We start from the raw sequence: 23340 nt of genomic DNA on the forward strand, positions 1-23340 counted from the left end.
ACAACTACCATGGCTCCACAGGCCTTTGGCTTGACATGTCTCTTCCCCAGCCAAACACTATATTATTTAGTTATTTATATAGGTCCCAAAGGATGGATGGTTTTCTTTAAAACAACAAAAGGTACTTAAAGCAAATTTCAGTTTTTAACAGTTTTAGTTTTTTCAATATGTCATATGTCAATATGTCATTTTTAAAATAAAACATAACTACCCAAATTAAAATAATTTATTTTAACTCCCCATGTGAGAACACAGCACCATGAAGGGGACCCCATGTGATCAGCTTTACATGACAAACCTGTAATTTGGGGAAGAAAGAAAAAAACAATAAGTTGACTAAATATTAGGGTCTTTGAAGACTTCACTTTCACTTAATTATAGTTACAGGCAGCCTTTTTAACCATAATAGTACAGAGTGGATGCAAATACGAGATTGTATGTCGGTTGACTTAGGGATATCGCAATGTAACTCAGAAGGGATCAGATAGGAGTGGTGTAGTGTCACAGTCTAGATAAGATCCTCTCTCCAGCATCACCAAAGTAAAATGGTGCCGCTGGAGAGAAGGATTAACCGAAAATATGAGACTTTTAATGTAAACACGCTGTGATTGCCCGGGTGACATGAGCAGGAGGTTCCCTCAACCGGCCAATGCCCCTTTAGTCCTACTAGTTGTCCAAAAAGTATATATATAGACAATAATGGCATCCAATGTTGGATTTAACAGGCGCATTTTAAAAAACAAACTTCAGACTCAGAAATGAATACATGTAATATAATATGTTTTAATATATTTAATTGTAAAAATAAAATTACAAAAACATATTCTTGATTTAAGGTTACAGATTAGAAGTCTCATAATTAATAGCATTTTAATCTGAAATTTAGCTAAAAATCTAATAAAACAGATGCCAGCATATATTTTTATTAAGGACATTATGGAATTAGCCTGACATCTTGATAACCACAAAGTAGAATCATTAGGATTTAGATCTGAAATGTCCACCAACCTGCTACCCAGGACTGGAACAGGTTCATAATCATGTCCTAAATCATTATTACAGTAAAATATTTATTCAACAATTTTGATGAGAAACATACAAAATGTTCCATTTACTCATGAGAAAATTCTTATGACAATTCACAACAATTATATCATCACAATTTTTCATTGGTTAGTAAGAGCCAAAGACTAAGTGTGGTGTTTATTCATCCTTCGTTCACAATGACTGATACAAATTAAATTATCAAGATGTGAACTGTTCCTTAGATTTGCTAAAAGTTAAAGTAGCTTTACCTACTAACAATTGATAACAATTGATTTTCCGCAGGATGAATTATACTAGTATTGGGCAAGTTTGTATGCTCTAATATTACTTTTTTTGCATAGGGAAATAATGTCTGACCAAGTTAATGTGTCATGATGTGCAAAATTTAGGATAACACAAATGTAGGTTTACACTAAAGATTATTTGTATTTAATACCAATAAAACCAAATATAATTGTCATCTTTTTCATATGGAGTATTTTTTGAAAATTATAAACTGTACAATTACACTTTTTTTTACAAAAATGTTTATACAGTAACTTTCCATCCTTTTTCCTAGCACAGTAAAACCTTTCTGATAAGCTTGCAGTCACTGTTAAATCCCCCTTACCACTTCCCTAATGATTGGGAAAAGCACTGACAAAGCAACTGTTCCAGTCACAGAGAGCACGGGGCAGCTGTACAGCTCTCCTTTCTCCTGCCCGTCAGCGATCTGCAGAATCATTGTGGAGCAGGAAAGAAAGCCGAACACCATCATTTCAAGCTCCTTGACATGGAGGGGAATGTGTGAGAAAAGGCTTTTCTATTCTGCACGATGACGCATAAAAGGCAAAGGATCTTTTCATGATGTCACATGCACGGGGAGGAGAAGGAACACAGGGGAAAGTCCAAATAGGAATTTAAAGAAGGAATGTCATGCAGATTTTGAGCCCTCTTGGGCAGGGTCCCCTTTCCACTTTTTTCCTGATCTCTGAAATATTTGTATTTGTACTTGTCTTTGTGTAATGTATGAGAATTCCTTACAGCACCACAGAATTAATGGTTCTCAAGTAAATAATAACTTGATTTTCAATGGGTTATACCGCAGTAATTCAAATGGTGTTTAAAGCGAATCTGTCACAAAAGCGCAAATTTTGGGTTATTACGGCTTCCAAAAGCCCATAACATAACAAAAGCATATGTGCTTTTGTCACATTTGTGTGATGTATACATCAGCCAATGTAGACATTAGAGTACAGTACCTGGCTCCCTGCCTACATCCCCCCCTGAAGTCCGGGGGTGGGGGGAGAATTCAAATTCATAAAATGTCTGTTCTTGGATCTCGTCAGCGGACACACCAAATTCCATCCCCTCTGTGACGTCAGCTTACCACTGCAAACGTTGCCATTGCGTGAGTGGTGAGCTGCATCTCGCTGGAGATGAGGTTCTCTCTGCGTATCAGCAAGATATACATTTGTGTATCAGATTGACATCCAATGTTTTTTTTCTAAAGACAAAATTAAAAATCTAACTTACGTAATGCCTCAGTCTGAAAACTGTTATTTATGCTGTATGTTGTGGGTAGAATAGCCTCAGAAATGTAAAACATAGAAGCAAACTACAGGCAGTCTCCGTGTTACGTACAAGATGGGTTCTTTGGGAGTGCAAGTTGTTCAAGTTGGAACTGGTATATTTTGTTAGTGTGTCTCTATTAAATACTTTTTTGGTCCCTGTGACAATTGGATTTTTCACATTTTGGGTTGTCATAAGAACAAGGATCAACAATAAAGCTTCATTGCAGACACCTTTGATAACTTTTACAGCTGATCACAGCCTGGGACTAAAGTACAATAAAATTACCAACAGAGGTCCATCTGTAAATAGGAGGCTGCCTGCATTCAGAAATCGTCCCTACCAGAAATATTAGGTGAGCCCCTCACCAACATTGCATTTGAGCCTTTTTGAAAAAATATAGTTAATATATAATACTAAGACTATCCCAAAACAAGTTATTGACAGAATAACAGCCTTTCCATTAACATCTTTTTACATCATGCAATATGGCTTTACTTTGTTCACATATTATATGATAGGATAACTCACCGATGTACAAATTAGATCAAATGATTCTAGTAGAAAATAGATATAAAAAAAAGCAACTAGCATTAAACATTACTCATACATATTAAAGTGCACCACTTGCCTCTGCAGGGAGATCAGTCATTCTGGGGACTAAAGTCACATTTTCACGAGTTGCTTTACATCTTACACAAGGAAAGGAACCTGTGCTGAATTTTAAAGACTTTATATTTCTTCAAAAATTTCCATTTACTTTTCACATCTTCACATCTTATACCTCTTTTCCTGTACCTGAGGGTTCAGTAACAACAGGAGTTACCGAAGTACTAGGTGATAGGTTGCATAAGCAATCTGTACTGCCCTGATTGGTGGCTTCAACTATTATTATGCTGACCTTATTAGCTTCTTTGCTTTGTTTAGTGCCCTCTTCATCAGTGGTTGATGAAATAGGGGAAGCTATGGCTGGGCACAATATTACATCTTGAGAATGTTCCGACTTATAAACATCGTTTTCAGATTCTTTTCCAGCATCATCTCCCTCTGCTCTCTGGCTGTTTTCCTCCTCAACTTGTTCTAACTGCCACTCCTCGACATCTGATGAAAGATTTTGCGGTCTCTCCATGCTGTGATCCATCTTGTTATCTTCAGATTTTTGTGTATTTTTCTTCAAAGATCGGTTTAAAGAGATCTTTTTTATAGTTTTACTTTGGTCAGGCTTTGGCTGTTTTGATGGCCCCCATATAAAGTGCTCTGGTGGTTGATAATGATGGGAAGCAAAACGCAACAGTTTTCTCCTTTCACTCCTATCTTTGATTGTGTACACAAAATACTCTAATGCACTTTGTTTCATGTTTGGGATGGTGTTCTCAACAATTGACTCCTCAAGAAAAGTTTTCACCAGTGGAGATTTAAAATTTTCATATCCAAGCTCCCCAAGACTTTTTAAAATGCGAGTAATTCTTAAGTAGTTGTGCTGAGATCTAGGGAGATATAGGAAAATGACAGAGCAAATTATTTTGTTGGACAATATCACAAAATCATCATGTGTTAAAAAGGTTAGGTAGAAATGGAGATTCAGCTCACCTTCCAGCTCTGTGAGTGTCCCAGTATGGCGCGGAACGCCCCACTGTTCGGGCCGCAAACACGAGTGAAAAAATTCCAAGATCCAGCCTTGTCGGGAAACACTCGCAATCTTTATTTAGGCATGCATTAAAATTCCATGGCTGCCATGACTAAGAACGGCCAGTCCGTTTGAAATGCGTTGACCAAGACTACCTGCAGTGGAATTTTAATGCATGCCTAAATAACGATTACGAGTGTTTCCCGACAAGGCTGGATCTTGGAATTTTTTCACTCGTTAAAAAGGTTAGACATCTGAACATGTCCAACTAAGAGGAAAGGTAAGGTCACATCTGTAGCTTCATACCAAATGAACCATAAAGTAGCTCGAAAAGACAGCCAAGTTTACAATGCAAGACTGCATATGCCCCAGATGTTTAGTCCAGCAGTAGGAGCTTCCATAAAGTAAACTCTGATGCCATTTACAAGTCAATTTATATATTAGCTTAAAAAAGGTTGATTGAAACAGCTGATGCACTGCCATCCATGGTTTCATAGAAGTTGAAATTGTCTTTGGAAAGGGACAATATTTGCATTTCTAAATCCAAAACAACTGTTTTGAAAAGGTTTTATCATCACATTTAACCTTTCTTCCCCTGTAACAAAAGCAACTTTATATTGACATTTCCAAAAAATCTTAAATGCCAATATTCCACTTTTTAAATGTCCTTTTTCTTGATCCCATCCTTTTCAACAGCAGATAAACACATCAGAAATCAGAAGGGAGATCAAAACTCAAGTTTAGCTGCCAAGACATACTCCCAAGCTCTTGGAATCTGATGTAATATCTAAGGGACCCCTCTAAAAGACTTATGTAGTTTATATCAGAGTTTTCTTATGTGCTCATTAAGAGGCCTTTATTAAGCTCCTAAATTTCTGTTTGTTATACAGTCTTGACTTTTGGGTAGAAATATACTTGAAAATATAACCGTTTCCTGGGGTTTCAATCACATACAGTAGGACACAAAAAAAGACTACTGCATGTCAGCTAGAACTTGCATCCATCTCTTGGGTCTGCACCCTTTTTCATACCTAAGAACCTCAATTCTGACCTAGTAGTTCCATTTAGAGTTGGAACTCAATATAAGATAAAAATTATTCAGTAAGGTATTCAGTAAATAGATACTGTTCATAAATAAATAAATTAAAGACATTTAACATGAAAACTCATTAACAAAATGACTATGAATGGCGACACGTTAATAAATATTTCCACATCTACATACTCATTCAAGTGCTGGAATCTTTCTTGCCAGTTTGTTGCTCGTAACACTTTTCCTTTCTTATCCACAAGTTTTAACCCAAAAAAATCCAGCATCATTTTATATGCCAAGACAAATCTTTTGATAGCTTCTTTTGATTTTTTAAACTCCTTAGAAGAAATAAAAATAAGGTCATCAGTTGCAGACACACGAAGGACATTACATAGTTAAACAGCCATATTGATAAATCCATACCACTCTCAAAGAATTGGTCTTAAAACAGCAGTATTGGTAAATTTTGTTATTGCTAGAGAATACAGGCGGTCCCCTACTTAAGAACACCCGACTTACAGACAACCCATAGCTACACACAGACCCCTCTTCCCACTTTGGCCCCTGGTGAAGCTCTCTGCATACTTTACTTTAGTCCCCGGCTGCAATGATCAGCTGTAAGGTGTCTGTAATGAAGCTTTATTGATAATCCTTGGTCCCATTACAGCAAAAAATATTGAAGGTCCAATTGTCAACTGGACAAAAAAAAATGTCAGTAGCTACAATTATAAAAGTCCTGACTTAGCTCCAAACTGCCTGTATATGTTTTTATTAAAAAAAAGGGAAAATATGTAAATTAAAGCAGAAACCCGACTGGTAGCTGCAGCAAATAACTGCATTTTCCACAGCACAAGGTTTAAGAAATCTCCTCACTGCTGTAGTTTAGTCAAGCACAATCTACTTTAAATTATTTTTGTCTCTCGATGCAACTGCCATCTGGTCTCTGAAGAGTCCTCCAGCAATAAAGCAAATTTCTAGTCACATAGACATCTACTGCTTTTTACAGCAAAAATGGTTATCCTGTTACTGGGAAATTTCCCAAACAAATTTGGGTACTTGTGCACTTTTAACAGATAAACTCAGGGGTGGACGACTTCGACAGAATAAGCGATTTCATTTCAGTTGAGTTCATTTGACTCACCATATCGCAGACTTTGACTAGGTAGGTGGACTAGGTATCTGTTACACAGATGGCATAATGATGTCAGTTTTGACCCTCTTGTCCATCCTCAACTCTGAACTGCTAATAAAACATAACATCCTCTTCCTCTCTCAGTTCCCCAGGGGTTTCTCCTATGCCCTTTTTCCTCTACATTGCCCCTATTGGGTGAACCATTAGTAGATTTGGTTTTCAATACCATCTTTACACGGAAGATACCCAGATATATAGTTCTGCATATAACATCACACACGGCCTACTACATAACACCACTGATTGTCCCTGCTGTCGTCTCTCTACCTGAAAATTTCTAAAACTCTTGTTTTTCCACAATCTACTAATCAACTGAACCCATCTTCATTTTCATTGGGGGTATCCCATAACTCTGAGACAGGAAGCTCAATGTCTTTAGGTTGTATTGCACTCCGACCTCTCTTTTCGCCTTACAATCACTTGCACTCTAGTGATGCATGCAATTAATAAACATTTCCAGAATCTGTCCTTTCCTGACCGTGGAAACCCTAATTGTCACTTTTACTCACTTCAGCCTTAACTTCTGTAACTCCTTGCTTATTCGTGTTCCACTTACTCTCTCCACTACAATCTATTTTCAATGCAGAGTGACAGAGTGGTCTATCAATCCCAATGCTACATCGATGCCTCCAGTTGGTCAGTCTTTGCACTGGCTCCCCATCACTTTACGTGTTCACTTAAAATTAACCTCATCCACAAAGCTCTGCACAGTGCTGCACCTCCCTACCCCTCTGCCCTCATGTCAGTCTATTGCCCAGCCTGTACCCTTGGATTTTCCAGCGATCTCAGGTTACTTTCTTTCTTAATTTAATCCCATCTATGTAATCCCTCCCCACTTGATACCGCTAAACAGGTTACTCTGCACTCCGATGCACCCTAGTTTCTGTTAATATTGTAAGCGGCTTGTGAAGGTTTCATTCAGCATTATCTATTTCCTTAAAGAATGGCTGAACCATTGTACAATCACTGTCATCTCCTGTATCACCCCTTTATTGTTAGGCCGTAAGAGCATTAGAGCAGGGTCATCGCTCCTATTGTTTCATCTGACAATATTATTGCTCAGTATATGTCTTATTTTATTTATTAAATTGCTGCTGAATATGATGACGTTATATAAATAAAGCTTTATTATTACTAAAACATTTCTTTTCCCCACCTTAGAACAAGGTCACCTAAAAGTATATATTTATAAAGGGACTCCGGTCTTTATTTCATGAGTGTCCAAATTTGTTTTCATGCTGTGTACATTGTTTCATGTCAAATATTTAACTAGTTATTTTAGCATAATTCCGTATAACTACCGTAAATTGTAAGGGAATCCCATTGATACATTTCTATCTCTATCCCAGGGAATCCAATTAACACATAATTATGTTTACAGATTTTATTTTGAAATTAGTTATAATACTTTGGTGTCAAATGGAGGCATTGACTTCCAAAGCTAGTATTATGTGCTAAGAGACACTAAGCACTCATAATAATAATAATAATAAAAAAGACAGCCTATTAAAGTTAGCACAAGGGTGACAATAAATGTCAGCTGTTCGCCAATTTTTTTTTTACTGCCTGATGTATTATTAGCTGTCATATGGGTACTTCTAAGAACATCAAAGATGTCGCCTTCTCTGTTTCAGAGGAATCCATTACAGCAGCCATCACCTCTTAGAGCAGTTCAGTTAAAATAAATTCATGCTCTTTCAAAAATCCAGCTTTTTCTTTCAAGGCGAAAAAAATTTCTATTATAAAAGTGGTCTTTATATAAAAAAGGTTGGTAAAAGGCAGTAATAGATGTATTGTTTTAATCTATATTACAAATCACTTCCCAACTTAAATTGACAATTATATTTCACATAAATATGTTGCTGGTTTTACCTCAATTTCACATGACGTCAGTTCCTTAGCATAAAAATTTAAGCCTTGTTCTCGAAGAGGGAAAAGCCTGCAAATAGACATACAATTAGTGAGATCTAATAAGATTGATACTGGATATCAAAAAAAGTATATGAGAAGATCTACTTAACATTGGAATACCTACGAGTATTTGGTTTATAACACTGAGAAATAGCTGTAAGACCCGTTAAAAGATCTACTTTGTCCTGTTTTTCTTTTCGTTCCATTTGTCCCGTTCTGCCCATATTCACACAGACAGCTAGTAGATAAAGAAATAGCTTCTAATGACTTAAATACTTACAGCGAGTCACTGGATAGACTTCTTCTTTCGGCTTTACAACATATATAGACACTAAAATGCCCAAAGTTCCTCATGAGGTGTTTATACTTCGCTAGATGTGAGTCCAATGAGCAGATGCATAACTTAAAGGAAACCAACCACTGCTCGCATGATGAAATCTTGACAGGCCCTGGCAGCTTATATCGCCATGGATTTCATCATTGGCCTGCCTTCCTCAGCTAGTTGTGGAACGTTTCTCTAAAATGCCACACTTCATTCCACTTTCAGTTTTACCCTCTGCATCTCAGTTGGCAATTTATTGGCCCTGAAATTCTGGGAGTCTCTTCTGCATATCAACCACAATCCAACTGTCAAGTTGAGCGTGTCAATCAGTTTCTTGAGGGATACCTCTGACACTTTGTCTCTGCTCAATATGATGACAGGGTGCAGCTACATCCCTGGGCAGAATTCTCATATAATAACCATACAAGTGTATCTACTGCTGCCTCTCCATTCTTCCCTGTGTATAGCCTATATCCTCTTCCTGTACAAGCTAATTCCAAAGTTCCTGCAGTCAATGAGGCTTATAGTTTGTTCTTCCAGATCTGGGAGCAAACTAAATCCGCTATCTTAAAGGAAATGGTTTGTATAAAGGAGAGTGCAGACAGAAAATGAAGACCACCTCCTCAGCTTTCTCCGGGAACCAAGGTCTGGTTATCTTCCAAAAACTTCGATTTGAAGATGCCCTGCTACAAGTTTGCTTCTAGATTCATTGGACCATTTGAGGTTCTTCCGCAAGTTAACCCAATGTCCTACAAGCTCCGTCAAGACCGTACAAGACCCTCAGGATTCCAAATTCTTTCCACGTTTTTCTCCTCAAACCCCTGATTCTTAATCACAACAGTAAAGATTCTGTTCCTGCTTTTGCTCCTGGTGGTGCTTATGATGTTTACAAGGTCAAGAAGATTCTGAACTCCAAGAAAATGGGAAATGAGAACCATTTATCTTGCAGAGTGGAAGGGATTCGGGAACCTGAGGAGAACGTCAATGCTCCATCCCTTATCAAGAGGTTTCTTTCCAGTTCTGGTCCCAAGAAGGGAAGATGGGGGTACTGTAATGCTGGCGATGGGTTCCACCCCTGGTTGCATTCCCTGTCGCAAGGGTGGCGCCACCCTCTCATTCATGAAGAGTCCACCAACAGTGGTATAGTCTGGCTTGCCCTGCTGCATGTGCCTGAGCAAAGGTTCCCGTTCATTTGCTGTGTGGTGCTTGTTTTTATTGACTTATGTTTGACCCCAGCTTGTTCTGTGACTTTGGTTTTGATCTGAATACCCTTTTATAAAACCCTGGCTTGCATCTCTAACCTTTTGCCTGTGTCTGGATTCTGATTGAACGCTGCCTGCCTTGACCTCCTGCTGTGTCTGACCCATTGGTACCACATACCGGTATATCTGTGCCCGTTGGGTCAGCTACTATCAATACTGGGACCCCCAGAGGCCTTGGGATCTCTTTGCAGTGAAGTCCAGATCCCTGTATAGAGGTAAAAGGGTGAATTCCTTGGGATAGGTCCAGGGATACTGCCCTTAGTGCGTATCCCTAAGTCAAACCAGTTAGATAACCCACCGTTGTGCTTTAAAGGGCAACCACATGCATAAGCATCGTAACAACTGCGCCTATTCAGGCTTTAACCCCTATCCTAGAACTACGGCTGTGGATGTGTATGGTCCTTCCTAGTTTGATCACTGATTTACTTTTTTCCTGGCTGCTGGGCTGCCTTGAATGGATGTCATAGAAAGCAAGGAGGAAATAGTAGGAAAAGTTTAAATGAGATGTCCCAGTCCATTAGATGATTGGACCACGTTTCTAAGTATGATATGTTAAGTTCTACAGAATTTGATGGTGCTATGTAAATAATAATAAAATAATAATAATAATTATTATTATTATAATAAGTGGAGCTAGCTCGCATTTATTTCTTGATCCTTATCTGTTTTTTGACCCTTCACTTGAATGTCGATTCTGTACTGAATTGTCCTCTTGTTTTGACCTGTATCTGCTGACTACTCTTCTGTGTTTGTATTGTCCATTCTTTGTTTCCGCATTTTCACTTTGGCGCAGGAAGGTGATGTTGACCAGTTGTCATATGCTATTTAGAGTAGGCTGGACAATTAGGTAGGAAGAGCTGGGAAGGGGTTTAGTCTTGGGTCTCAAGGTCTGTCCTATAATGCATCCATGCCATTCCCTTATTGCATAACTTATATGCATAAGCACCTCAATACAGCTACAACCATGTATAGACATAACATGTAAACAACCTTACCCATTCTGTTTTTGTGTTTTACTTTCAAAAATCTTCCTGTGTGAAGACTTTTTTTCTTTTAACAAATTGTACTTTACAGTGACAAAATGTGGTGAAAAGAGCATTTGCGCCATTTTGTTTTGGGCTCGGTTTTCACAGCTTTCACTGTGCATTCCAAATGACACATGTCCTTTATTCTCTGGGTCAGTAGGATCAGGGGGCTATCACATTTATATAGGTTTTATTGTGTTTTAATACAATAAAAAAAATTAATGAATTAATTCTATATAAAAAAAAATTCTTTGGTTTGCCATCTTCTGATGCTAACGTGCTAATAACTGTCTTGATCACTTTTAATTTCATTTTTGGTGTTGCAAAATGGCAAAAAAGTGTCATTTCAAAGATTTGGGTGCTATTTTCCATTACTGGGTTCAATGGTGGGAATAAACATTTTATATTTTGATAGATCAGAACTTTTGGGACACAATGAGACCTAACACGCAGAGATGCTTAACACTGGCACTGTTACAGATCTGCAGCAAGCACAGGTCTTGGAGTTACGCGACGTGACGGCCAAAGTCATTATAGAAGTGGCATTATAGCCAGTCAAAGGATTAAAAAGCATGATTAGTGCCGGCACCAATCGCGGGTGTTACCGGCTTGTATGGAGAGTGAGCACTCAGTGAGCACTCTTTGTATTCTCTTAATGGACTTGGATGAACTAATATGTCACAAGTTGTTAAGGGGTTAAGGCAGCATGAACAAAGAGACATGTGCTAGTCGTTGTTGCTCAGGCCACAAATTGTTCCTATCAGCTTGGGCATCTATTTCTGTGTTCATTGGCATAAGGAGTAACCTAAGGGCCCATTGTTTGAAGCTCAGAAAAAGCACAATTTTTTAATGTATGAGACCTAAGTACACACGGTTTACTTTAAACCAAATTTTAATTTACACCAATGAAGGATTACTTGAAAATAAACATTATTGATTACCGTATATACTTGAGTATAAGCCGACCCAAATGTAAGCCGAGGTACCCAATTTTACCACAAAAAACTGGGAAAACCTGGGGTGGGAAATGCATTGGTGCCAGCCCTTGCCCTAATACATAGCCAGCCCGTGTCCCTAGTATATAGCCAGCCAGCCAACTCCCAGTATAAAGCCAGCCACTAGTATGCCCAGCACATAAAAAAGTAAAGACATTTTTTGTGCCGAAAACTTGGCTTATACTCAAGTATATACGGTTAATACAACATTTCAGTTTCTCTCAGTGTCCATTCAGTATACACCAACACTTACCATTGTATATAAGTGTGATTATGTTCCAACTTGTCATAGTCACCTGTCCATTTATTTAAAATTTCTTCAATGTACACGCCTGAAAATGCAGCAATAAGTCGAGTCATTAAGGCAAATTATAATGATTGAATAGAAAAAAAAATACATATATAAGAAAAATGTGCACTATGCTGGTGTAAAAAATATGCTGCTCCTACTACACAGTCACGAAAAAAGGACACCCTTCTGGGGTTTTACATATCAATATTTTATTTTCTAGCCAATTTATGGGGCTATGGGTGAGCACCTAATTTCTGATCCATTTGTACAAAGCATATGAAAATATGCTGCTCTTCAGTCTCCAAAGTGATTCATCTCCATCAAAAAGGGACTATTCTGCTCAATTGAGTATGACTTTGGTGGCTTCCCTATAGCCTATTTTTATTACACTAAACTACCAGAACCCTCAGGTAGGGTAGGATATATCCTTTCTAGGATGTCCTATTTCATGTGAAATCTCACCCCTTTAAAGAAAAATGTTTAAAGTTTAAAGAAAAACATTGTCTCCACAGTCATATGAAATGTCAGTGGGAAAACTGCAATGTAGTGTAGTAGCGCTCTACACAACAGAGCAGTTTTCCTGCCGATTCCCTCCCAGTGCCTGGGGCCTGCATAGTAGCAATTATATAGCTCTATTTACAGCAAACTGTGTCTGATGAAGGTCAGGAATTGACCGAAACGTCACATCTATGTTTGCTAAATAAATTTTCACTTCTGTAAAGACAAACTCAGTGTGACTGGATTCAACATTACAAAGTGTAAATATGGGTCATTTACATTTTTAAGATGGGGATTTGGAACTTTCACATTTACATGGCAGGGTTTTCTAGTGACACAAAATAGTCCAGAGTATTACTGCAACCTATCGGTGTTGACCTCTACACCCATAGCATTTTACTGCTGAGGTCAATTAGTGCATAATTTCAGTACAGTTCAATGCTGTCTGTATGTCAAAGCAAAGCACCAGATACTATTTATTTTCCTGTTATAAACTGCAAAATTAGGGTTCTAGTACACATAACTTAATATAAAGTGGAATGTAAAAAAATAACCATAAATAAATCATACCATCAGGCTTAAATGGGATCTTGTTCATATAAAATCTGAGATTGCACAAGTCATTTTGACAGCGAAGATCCTTAAAATTCTGCAAAATAAAATTGTATATAGAGACAGAGTACCCAAACGGCTAGCTAAAATCAACTTTCTTACCGTGAAGTGCAAACATGGCATTTTGAGCTGTAACTTGTAACCTGTTCTTCCACATCATTCAATTGTATCGGCCATCTGATGCCAGCAATACAGTTGAAAGGAGGAAAAAATTCTGACTCTTATTGTATATTCTCTTCAGGGTCTCCCTGTACAGTCCTGTCAAAACCTTCTCACTTTCCCCACAGTTAAAAACAGTCAATGAAGTGTCGCTTTAACACAGTGCTGAGAGCAGCATCTCCTATGTTACGTGGGACTGCACGAAGATTCGGTGGATTTGGTCCAGTTTGGTGAACTCTGTCCCAGGGCGATGGCCTGAGTGCCCACAGAAAGGGCTCTGAGTGCCACCTATGGCACCTGTGCTATAGGTTTGCCTCCACTGGTATATAGGATAATATACATCACATGTTTGAAATGCAATTGAGGTTTACAATTATTGGTGCTGAGGGAGCTTAGGAGATATTGACAATCATCTATTATAGCCAAGATAACACCAACGCTTTCTACTAGCTTCCTCACAATACACTGTCAGGAAATCTGAACATATGTGTTTTAACACAAGGCTCAATAAAGATATTATGTGACTTGATAACTAGTCTTTTCTGATCGCTTCAATTTTGCATTCTGCTTAAATGACAACATCCATAAATAAAATTATATATCATCTAGCCATAAACTTTAGTCTCCTAAAATTTCCAACAAAGATAAAAAGTCAAAACTTGGGAAAAAATATGGAGGGGGTTATACTAATAAAGTTATGATAAACAGTCCCTTAGTGAGATACAGTAGGCTGCCAAAAGTGGAGTTTTTGTGGAGAAATTAGGAAAAATCTATTATAAAGTATAAAAGGAAACTATAGTGGTTTATATTTTTCAAGGATATCCGATCCAGAGACGGCTGGGACTATTATGTTGTAGTGTAAGGCAGCAAGCTTTAATAAAATATATACTAGAAATACCAAATAGCCTTAAGGCAAGACTGCTAGGGGCCCTCAATGAAAGGAAATGTTAGTAACTATGAGTAATAAAAAAAAAAGAAAACATAGAAAATGTTATTTATTTAAACTGGAAAACATGAATAAGAAAAATAAAAACAGTTAAAAGATATGCAGATTATGAAAATAACAAGAGAATGTTACTGTTGGCGAACATTCTTCTGATAACCTTGGAGCTCTGTGGATTATAACTCGTAATGCAGAGTGACAGTGACTCAATGACAAAAAAGACATGTATTTAAACATCAACCCTTTCAACCTAGATTAACAAAGTGGAAAGCCAATACAGTAATAATTTAGGAAGCAGTGCCTTAAAGCCATCTCCACAAATTTGTGGCACAGTAATCAGCAATGACATGTAAGATTATAGGATTGTAAATACAAATAACACAACCAATGGCAAAATAAAGTCAAAACCACCAATTTTGTTTATGGTAGCCACCAATATAAAAGTAGTTATTTCCCCCAAATTCTTCTTACAGCTATATTAACTGCAGATTTCATATTTTGCAAGTGGAAGATGTGCTACAGTTATCTTTTGACATATAAAAAGGTTATAAGATAAAACCTGTAAATCCAGTTATTTTACAAATGTCACTTATATTTAGAGGATTATGTAAATGTCAGGAGTTTCTTACTGGATATTGGTGTCGATACTTGTACAAATCTCTTGCTGCATAAAAGCTTCTCTTTGGTTTGACGTTCGGTTCAATTGAGCTGCAGTCACGCTGTAAAACATCAAAGTTAACAAATATTTTAAAATGAAAAATAGGTTAAAGAAAATGTTGAGTACTTCACCATTGCTAATTTGGGCTTTGGTGATTTGAAATAGAGTAATTTAAAGGGGTTGTCCATTTTGTGTCCTCTAAAATTTGAGCTTTGTTTGCAACTGTAACATTTCTCTGCAGTACTCCCAGAGATGGAATTAAAGCACAACTAATATTTCAACAAACTTCAGAGAACAGTAATGCAATATGAAGAATATAAATGAAGAGTAATACATGTTGTGAGGCCTATGTGACATGTAGTCTCTTTTCATCTTTCATCCCTGCATCCTATTTGCTATCATGATTTATCCATGATTTTGATGGTAGATTTTCTTTATTCATATATCCAGGCACTGTGTCTGTGACAGAAATGCTGTGGGGGTTCTTAGCAGAGCCCCTCTGTGCTGTAGTTTTGCAGACAGTGCAGGCATACATCTTACCCTCCCCTCCCTCTGCCTGCTGGAATCACATATAGTAGGAGCTGGGTAAGTGCCCCTCACGCACTGTCACAGCCTCTGAAGCTACAACATGAAAGGGCTCTGGTAACACTCTTTTGGCTCATTATCAAAAATGTAAAAGTTAATTTTAGAAGGAAGTAGGCCATAGATAACAAGTATAAGAAGATTACCACAGTCATGGTGCCTGGATGTAGGAGTAAGTGCCATCATGATGGATTTTGATTTCCTTTAAAGGGAACCTGTCACCATGTTTTTCACAAATACAGGTAGTGGCAGGTTCCTATAGAGCCCTAGTAACTATCTGACCCCCTGCTTTTAGCTAAAAATAGTTTCCCTCTCATCACCATAAAATCAGAGTTCGTGCGACTAGGGTGACATCATCACAGTTCCTTAAGCTACTTAACATTAGCAAACTGTACCCCATGTACATATCTGAACACATAAAACAATCACAGCAGTCTCCATGGACTTCTATTCCTCGCCATGCAGGCTGCTGTGATTTCATGTGATACAATGGGGCACAATTACTTACCCGGTCCTGCGCCATCCCCAATCCGGAATGTCCACCGGAATGCACTTCTGCCACGATTCAAGAAGATTGTGCGGCCGATTTCCTGCTTGTGTCGCTTCCCTGATCAGGTCCGCCAGAGTTCACCATCTTCCTTCCGGTTTATGTAAGTGCATTGGATGCGACACAAATTTAAATGTTAAATCCCGCCACCCGATTTCTGTCGCATGAAAGCTGGCGCCGATGCACCAAAATCCGATCGTGTGTGACACAATCCCCGTCGCGATCCCTGAAAATTTGGGAAATCAAACGAAAATGCAGCCGCAAGACCCTTAATAAATAAGCCCCAATATCTGATGATTTCTTGAGATATATGCTTGGTGTACAGTTTTCTAATGCTACGAAAGCTATAGGACCTGTGATGATGTCACCCTGATCACATGACATTACAGCTGTATACAGAGATAGGATGGGGAGGAGCTGCTGGATTCAGCCCGAGGAGGTCATGCCCACTTCGACTTGCTGTAGCCAGAATTAGATAGCAGGTAAAGGTTGAAAGTATGGGAATCTCAGGGGAACAATTTTTAGCTAAAAGAACGTTGCCAGTTAGTTATAAGGGGTTTATGGGAACCTGTCACTACCTGTATATGTGAAAAATGTGGTGACCAGTTCCCTTTAAGCTGTTGGGAAAAGAATATGCTCCTGTGACTTTTTCCCACTACCTCATCTATAAAGCTTGTAGACAACTTCAGTCTTGTTACTTGTGAGATGGAATTCACCAAAATTTTAGAGCGAAAAGATTAGTAGTAAAAGAGGAAGTATTATAAAGTGAACAAGACATATTATAAAGTTTCTTATATTTACTTGTACTCATGATTCATGATAAATTTGTTGAAAAGACAAAATCCATTAAGTATCATATGATTCCGTTTAATATAATCACATGCAAGATATAGATGCACTTAAAGTAAATTTTGGTGAGGATTTTGAAAGCTAATTTTGATTTTTTGTTCACCAACAGGAGTTTCTTGAAAATAGATGTGTTGATTTTATTATCTTAAAGCTGTAAAATGTGATTGCAGAATGGGCAGAGTTTGAGGAGGATTTTATCCTTTGTCAAAATTCTCCATGTAAAGGCCTATAAAGTGTAATACATGGACTGACTTGGTCCTCAGTAAAGAAAGAGCTTCCCCATGAAGATGCCCTCTACCCTGGCAATTTATAGTGACCCAATTTAAAGAAAGAGCTGCTCCATGAAGATGCTCTCTACCCTGGCAATTTATAGTGACCCAGAAGATCACTTCAGACTTTCCTAAAAGCATGTCCTGTCAATACTCAGCTTGGCTTAAAAGAAACTAAGAAGCATGTGGAATATTACCTGGAATTTTTTTTCAGTTTTTTGTTGCTATTTTTAAAAACGACTTAATCTTCACACTGGATGTGTGAACAAGTATGATACTTTAAGATGTGTCACAAAGCGACACCTCATCTGTGTAATGTTGTTAATATGTAATGTGCAAATGCTGTGCATACCTGTGACAGTAGAGGAGTGCTGCGGGGGAACAACACAATAATGGAAAGAAAGGAATGGGGTGCTTATAAGGCATTATAAATGAGGGTGTAGAAAAAAGGGGGTATTATGAAGATGATTGTAAAGGAATAGGGGCATAATAAGTACTGCTGTCAGAGGAAGGGGCATTGCATTATTTGGTGGTGGGGATGGGGTTCAGCTAGGGGGTAAGGGCAGGGTGACAAGCTCCCCTCCCACTGGTCCCTGGAAAAAAATCTTGCTGTGCAGACAGTCCTGTTCCCTAGTCCTTTTGTTTGTTAAGCAACATTTTCCCCACTCCTGAGCTTCAGTAATGTTATGATGTTATTGCCACTTCGCGGTGACCAAATGATGTCATTGAGCCCGAGCTTGCAGGCTTTTTAACACGTATCACTGGCATATGAATACTAGGCTGTCATGACAAACCTTTTGAATGAAATGCTGACCTAAGGGATATGGATTTCTTATCCATGTACATGTAATTTTGTTGTAGTAGGTTAAGTGATTCAAATATTCCCTTACCTAATCTATAGGATCAAATAGATTGTTTCATGAACTCTCCAGGCGCAGACTTTGTTGATGAAGTCTAGTTATTTTGTCTGCATTTGCAGTTTCTCTTAATTGCTCCATTCTGCAAGTCGCTAATTGTAAAAAATAAAGTGCACCACACTTTTACCTTTGTTTCCCCACAAAAAGGTTATCATTTACTGGCTGTTATTTTATCCAGCGCTTAAAACACAAAGGTGAATATTTGCACACATTTACAACCTGATTAATGGGCATGTAACAAGCTATATCACAAAACCTTTATAACATTTTCATGCTTTTATAAGTCCAAATAAAGCAAAACGGGATAGAAAAGTTCTGTAATGGGGGTGAACAAACCTCATGGTACAAATGTTGTCCCTTCTATTCTTTAGAGTTTATATCTACTAGTTATAACATCACCTTCTGTGTTAATCAAAGCAGGTGTACCCTACGCCACTTCCTAAGCCAGAGGTGACCCCAGATCCCTCTCTTGTGCCTGGCTGTAACAGCATGGCCCTCCTTCTAGCATGCAGGCTTCAGTTTTACGCCTCCTTCTAGCAGTGGCTATATGCATGTAGTGGCTGCTCAATAGAGTATCTTGCATAAATCTCAGCTATCAAATACCTAGGCTAGAAGTGACACAATGGTAGTAACTTATTAAGCCGCTTGTGCCAGAATGCTTGTGCCAAATTTGTCAAGGCTTTTAGACTTTTTTGGCACTTTTTTGACCAGTCTGTCATGGCCTCCTTAAAATTGGTCATTGACAGGCGGAAAATAGTCTGTGAGTCATATATATTAAAAGGGTGCACTACATTGTTAGGCCGGTTCTACACTTGCGAGTGTGATGCAATGAAATCGCAACACATGCTGTCTGGGTCCCACGGTCCGAACGCTGCAAACCGGAACTGAACAGACATGCTGAGATCAGTTCCTGTTTGCAGCATTCGGGCTGTGCAATCTGGGCAGCATGCGTTGCATGTGTGATGCGAGTTCATCGCTTTAGAGCAATATCAGGTCTGCGCTCTAGTAAGGCTTACAACAATGCATTGGTGTATATGCAGTGACAAAATGGCACATGAGTTGCCTGCGTCTTCTCTTAACAGTCTATGTGACAAGGTAGGAAAAAGGATGAAAAAAAATAACCAAGCACATTTAGCAAATGTTCATTTTATACTTTGAAGGCACTCTGTGGCATGATCATTTAGGCAGGCTATACTTATACTGTACTCATTACAGTGTTGGAAGACAAAAAGCGGTAAAAAAAAAATAGTGATAAACACTCATCACGTATCGGACAATAAAATAAAGGTGTACTTTAAAGTGCCATGCTGTATAGGAAGTACTATAATTCATGCTAAATTTTTTATTAAAGGAGTTTGTCCATAAAAAAATGAAGTTCTCAAATTATACCCCCTAGTCATATTTACACAATAAAGATCATTTTAACCCTCTTATTTTGCTCAGGTTTATTGCTGTTTTAGCTCCTATCACTCAGTTATGGTCAGTGTATTATTGCAGAGTGTGGGCAGGGTTTCTCTAGCAGACACATTGGGGCACATTTACTAAGGGTCCACGGACCGCATTTCGTCGGGTTTCCTGACTATTTCTGATTTGTGTCGCATTTACCAGGGGTTTTTGGCGCACGCGATCGGATTTTGGCGCCGACTTTCATGTGGCACAAATTTGGGGTTGGGACTGTCGGTAAACCCGACTGATTCGGACTAAGCGCAGGATTTAAAATTCAAATTGTGTAGGAAGACATGCACTCACATACACTGGGAAGAAGATGGTGAACTCCGGAGGACCTCAGCAGTGATTCGGAAAAAACGCTGTATTTTTTTAAAAAAGTGTCGATTGACACGCACTTACCTGCACCCAGCAACGGATGGTGAACTCCAGCGGACTTCAGCACAGCAGCGACACCTAGTGGACATTGGGTGCACTACCTTAGTGAATCGCCGGAAGACCCGAATCCTCGACTGAGAACACGGCGCTGGATCGCGACAGGACCGGGTACGTAAATCTGCCCCAATGACTCTCTACTAACTCACCTATAACACACAGTCAGCTCTGCTACACGCCTCTTTCCCCTGCTAAACAGATCTTATCTGTAGCTCAGAGAGAAAGTCTGTGCATGCTGCTTGCTGAAAGAAAAAGTCTATGTGTGATCTTATCTTGTAATGGATAGGGAGAGACAAAAATCACACTGCATCGAGCAGACAGGAGAAGCAATTCATGAAAAGAATCTGTCCTTTGAATCTGTCCTGTGATATGTACCTGCATTTTGGGTTTTTAAGTATTTTTATGTTTTTCTAAATAAAGTTTCATGTGTCTTCCATACACATCTCTTTCTTTATTTCCAATGTATAAGAATCTCTCCTGCCTGACCATAAAAATCAGAAGATTTATGGTCCGATCCCGGGGCAAACAAAGTTGTATACACCAGGACTGACTGAAATTATATCTGTGAAATGCTGTATTTTTGTTAATTGTGATTAAGAGATTGTGTTATTTTGTTATCCTGAGTATATTTCAGAATCTTGTCTTTGTGGGAATACCCATTTAAGTATACTATAAACACTGGGCTGCAGCCAGTGTAATGTACTGAGCTACACACTTCTTCATGCAGTTGACAAATCTTTCCCTATCTTTGGATATCCCTGTCTTTTGACTCATGCTGACATTTACAGAGTTCTTTCCTCATATGACAGTATACAAAGGTTATGAAAAGCCAACTAACATCTTTCTATGTACAAAATACACTCAATACACCCATAGTCGCTTAGGTAAGCCTTATCACTTGTCCTGTGGATAAGGGGGTGAATGCTTCTAGCTGTAGTTTAATGTGGTTCAAACTCTTAATTAAATGAAAAGTTCATTCTTAATCCTGGCATTAAGCTCTTGATTCCACTCTTAATAGTCTTTACGCAAGATGTGCTGTTTATGAGAACATGATCACCCAACATGTTGCCATAATTTGAAGCAATTTTCCATTGCAGCTTGAAGATTTTTGAGAAATGTAAATAGTAAATGTCCCTCAAAAAAGCAGAAGCCTTGCATGGCCACTATGATAGACAGAGGAAGCAAGTAACAGGAAGTAAATACTTAGATTATCATTCAGCTACAATAGTGAATATAAATACACAATGATGGGACAGTAAGAAGAGAACTAAAGTGCTTACTGATTTCTGCAATACATAAAAAGAAACAAACTAGAAGTAAAAGAATAGAAATTGTGCCCATATTTATACAAACACCCCCTAAGTGTCTGAAATGACTGGACTATAACTTTTCGGGAATCTTATAGATGAGCACTACGTCACAACGATGTAATACCATAGGGTTTTGTGCCAGTTTTGTTCTTTCTTTCAGACAATCTGACACATTTTAAACAGGAAAGATTACATAGCCCACATGTTTCCTGTGCTGGGTAACATACTGCAAGCTGCAAGAAACCAGCCAGAGCATGGAGAACAACACTTGTGGAGTTATTATAATTCCTCAGCATAGATTATGAATCAGTGTTTAAGTCAATGGATTTCCTATCATATAAAAAGAGCAATGTCTTAATAATAATAAATAAAATAGGGAGACGGTGACAGTATATTACCACACATCCAGACACTAATAGTAATGTCATGTAGCGCAGCAAGTGCCCTATCAGTATTCCAATCCTGACTAGTGATCTAGCTGAGTGTAAATAGTAATACAGAAGAGCAATAAATGGCTGTTAACAGTTATGCCAAGCCCTCTACACAATGTATAGTAATGTCCAGGTAGCATAGAAAGCCTGTGTGCCCATATTCCCGCACAGCATGGATATAGAGTTGGATATAGTATGGTGTGCCCCCTACTGTAATACATATTATTTTCCTGCCCAGCAGAAGACTAGTGATAGAGTACAGAGGGGATACAGTAGTGATATAAAGTTCACTCTATACACCCCACAGCATGCAGCACTAGAATAGTGGGTACAGGCAGAGGCTTGGCACATGTGTACCTGGTTGCCAGCATCTGCTCCATCTGCAGCAGACTCTTCTTCCCCACCACTCTGCTTCACATCCACCGACTCCGCTTCCTCCTCGTCGTCTCCCTGCTCTTCTTCTCCTCCGGAATCAGTGTCCCAGGTAGAGTCGCATTCCTCCACAGTAGTGGGTTCTTTGAAGCTGTCCCCGGTCAGGAGATTGCCCATTGGCACAGTGACTGCTAGCAGAGCCTGGATTCGGAAACTGGCATGACATGGAGTGGCAGGCCGCCTGCTTCCCTATAGACACTGCTGAGACTGGACAGCAGAGGAGACAGGTGACCCCCCTCCTTTATTCTGGTCGCACTCCTTGTGTGGAGTTAGGTGCTCTTGATAGGGATCCTAACCCACAAGTACATGTAATAGGCACAGCACAGGATAATGCTCCAAAAGTGATTTATTTGTGGCTCGAGGGTAATGTCTCAATTGTATCCCAGTCTTTGTCAAACCCTGCAAGTAAGTGACAACAATAAATAGTGAATATGCATGAAAAGTCACCCAGTATAATAGAATTATATATGAAAAGACGTATGACAGTAATAAACCAAATGAGGTTATAACTCCAAAAACATACTGGTAGATTGATTAGTCATAATGCATAATCTGTGTGCGCTATATAAATAATTATTATTATAAGCATCCCTCAGAAGATCACATGGTACAACAGACACCAATAGGGATCATGGGACTATGGATCCCAGATAAAGTTTTGTATAACACAAGCCAGGGGGCCAGTGTTAGGGAAGAACATTGTAGGATAAAACTTACAAGGATAGTTAATATGATGACTTCCTGAAAGGGTAAACCAGTGGTAAACATCTTACACTACTTAATCATTATGTGTGACTGATAAATCCCTAAGATGTAGCAATAAAAGCAGAAACACATGAAGCAATGTAAAGAATAAGTCCTAACAGGAGGAGGCTTTACCTGAAGGCAGAGAAGAGCACAAACTTACAGCCTGTCCGTGCCTATGGGTAACGCTGAGATAATGAAAGCAGAGCGAGTGTGTGAAGGGAAGGCGCTCCCCTGGATGGGCAGGAGCT

The 23340-nt window shown here is 38.7% G+C and overlaps 1 protein-coding gene across 3 annotated transcripts; it reads right to left on the bottom strand.

Annotated features, from left to right (window-relative positions):
- Positions 1-200: 200 nt before the first annotated feature.
- On the bottom strand, positions 201-23340 carry OGFRL1 (opioid growth factor receptor like 1). Of its 3 annotated transcripts, XM_072142170.1 has the most exons (9): positions 23225-23340; positions 22271-22744; positions 15099-15188; positions 13326-13404; positions 12219-12297; positions 8323-8389; positions 5451-5596; positions 3500-4085; positions 201-3396 (listed from the first exon to the last, which is right to left on the bottom strand). In XM_072142170.1, exons 2-9 carry the CDS (start codon positions 22460-22462, stop codon positions 3370-3372), a joined length of 1266 nt encoding a protein of 421 aa, XP_071998271.1. In that variant the 5' UTR covers positions 22463-22744; positions 23225-23340; the 3' UTR covers positions 201-3369. The 3 variants fall into 3 exon arrangements, with proteins under 3 accessions (XP_071998271.1, XP_071998269.1, XP_071998270.1); XM_072142168.1 differs by having other exon boundaries at positions 202-4085; XM_072142169.1 differs by having other exon boundaries at positions 202-4085; positions 23253-23326.

Source organism: Engystomops pustulosus, chromosome 3 (assembly GCF_040894005.1).
Source record: "Engystomops pustulosus chromosome 3, aEngPut4.maternal, whole genome shotgun sequence".
NCBI lineage: Eukaryota > Metazoa > Chordata > Amphibia > Anura > Leptodactylidae > Engystomops > Engystomops pustulosus.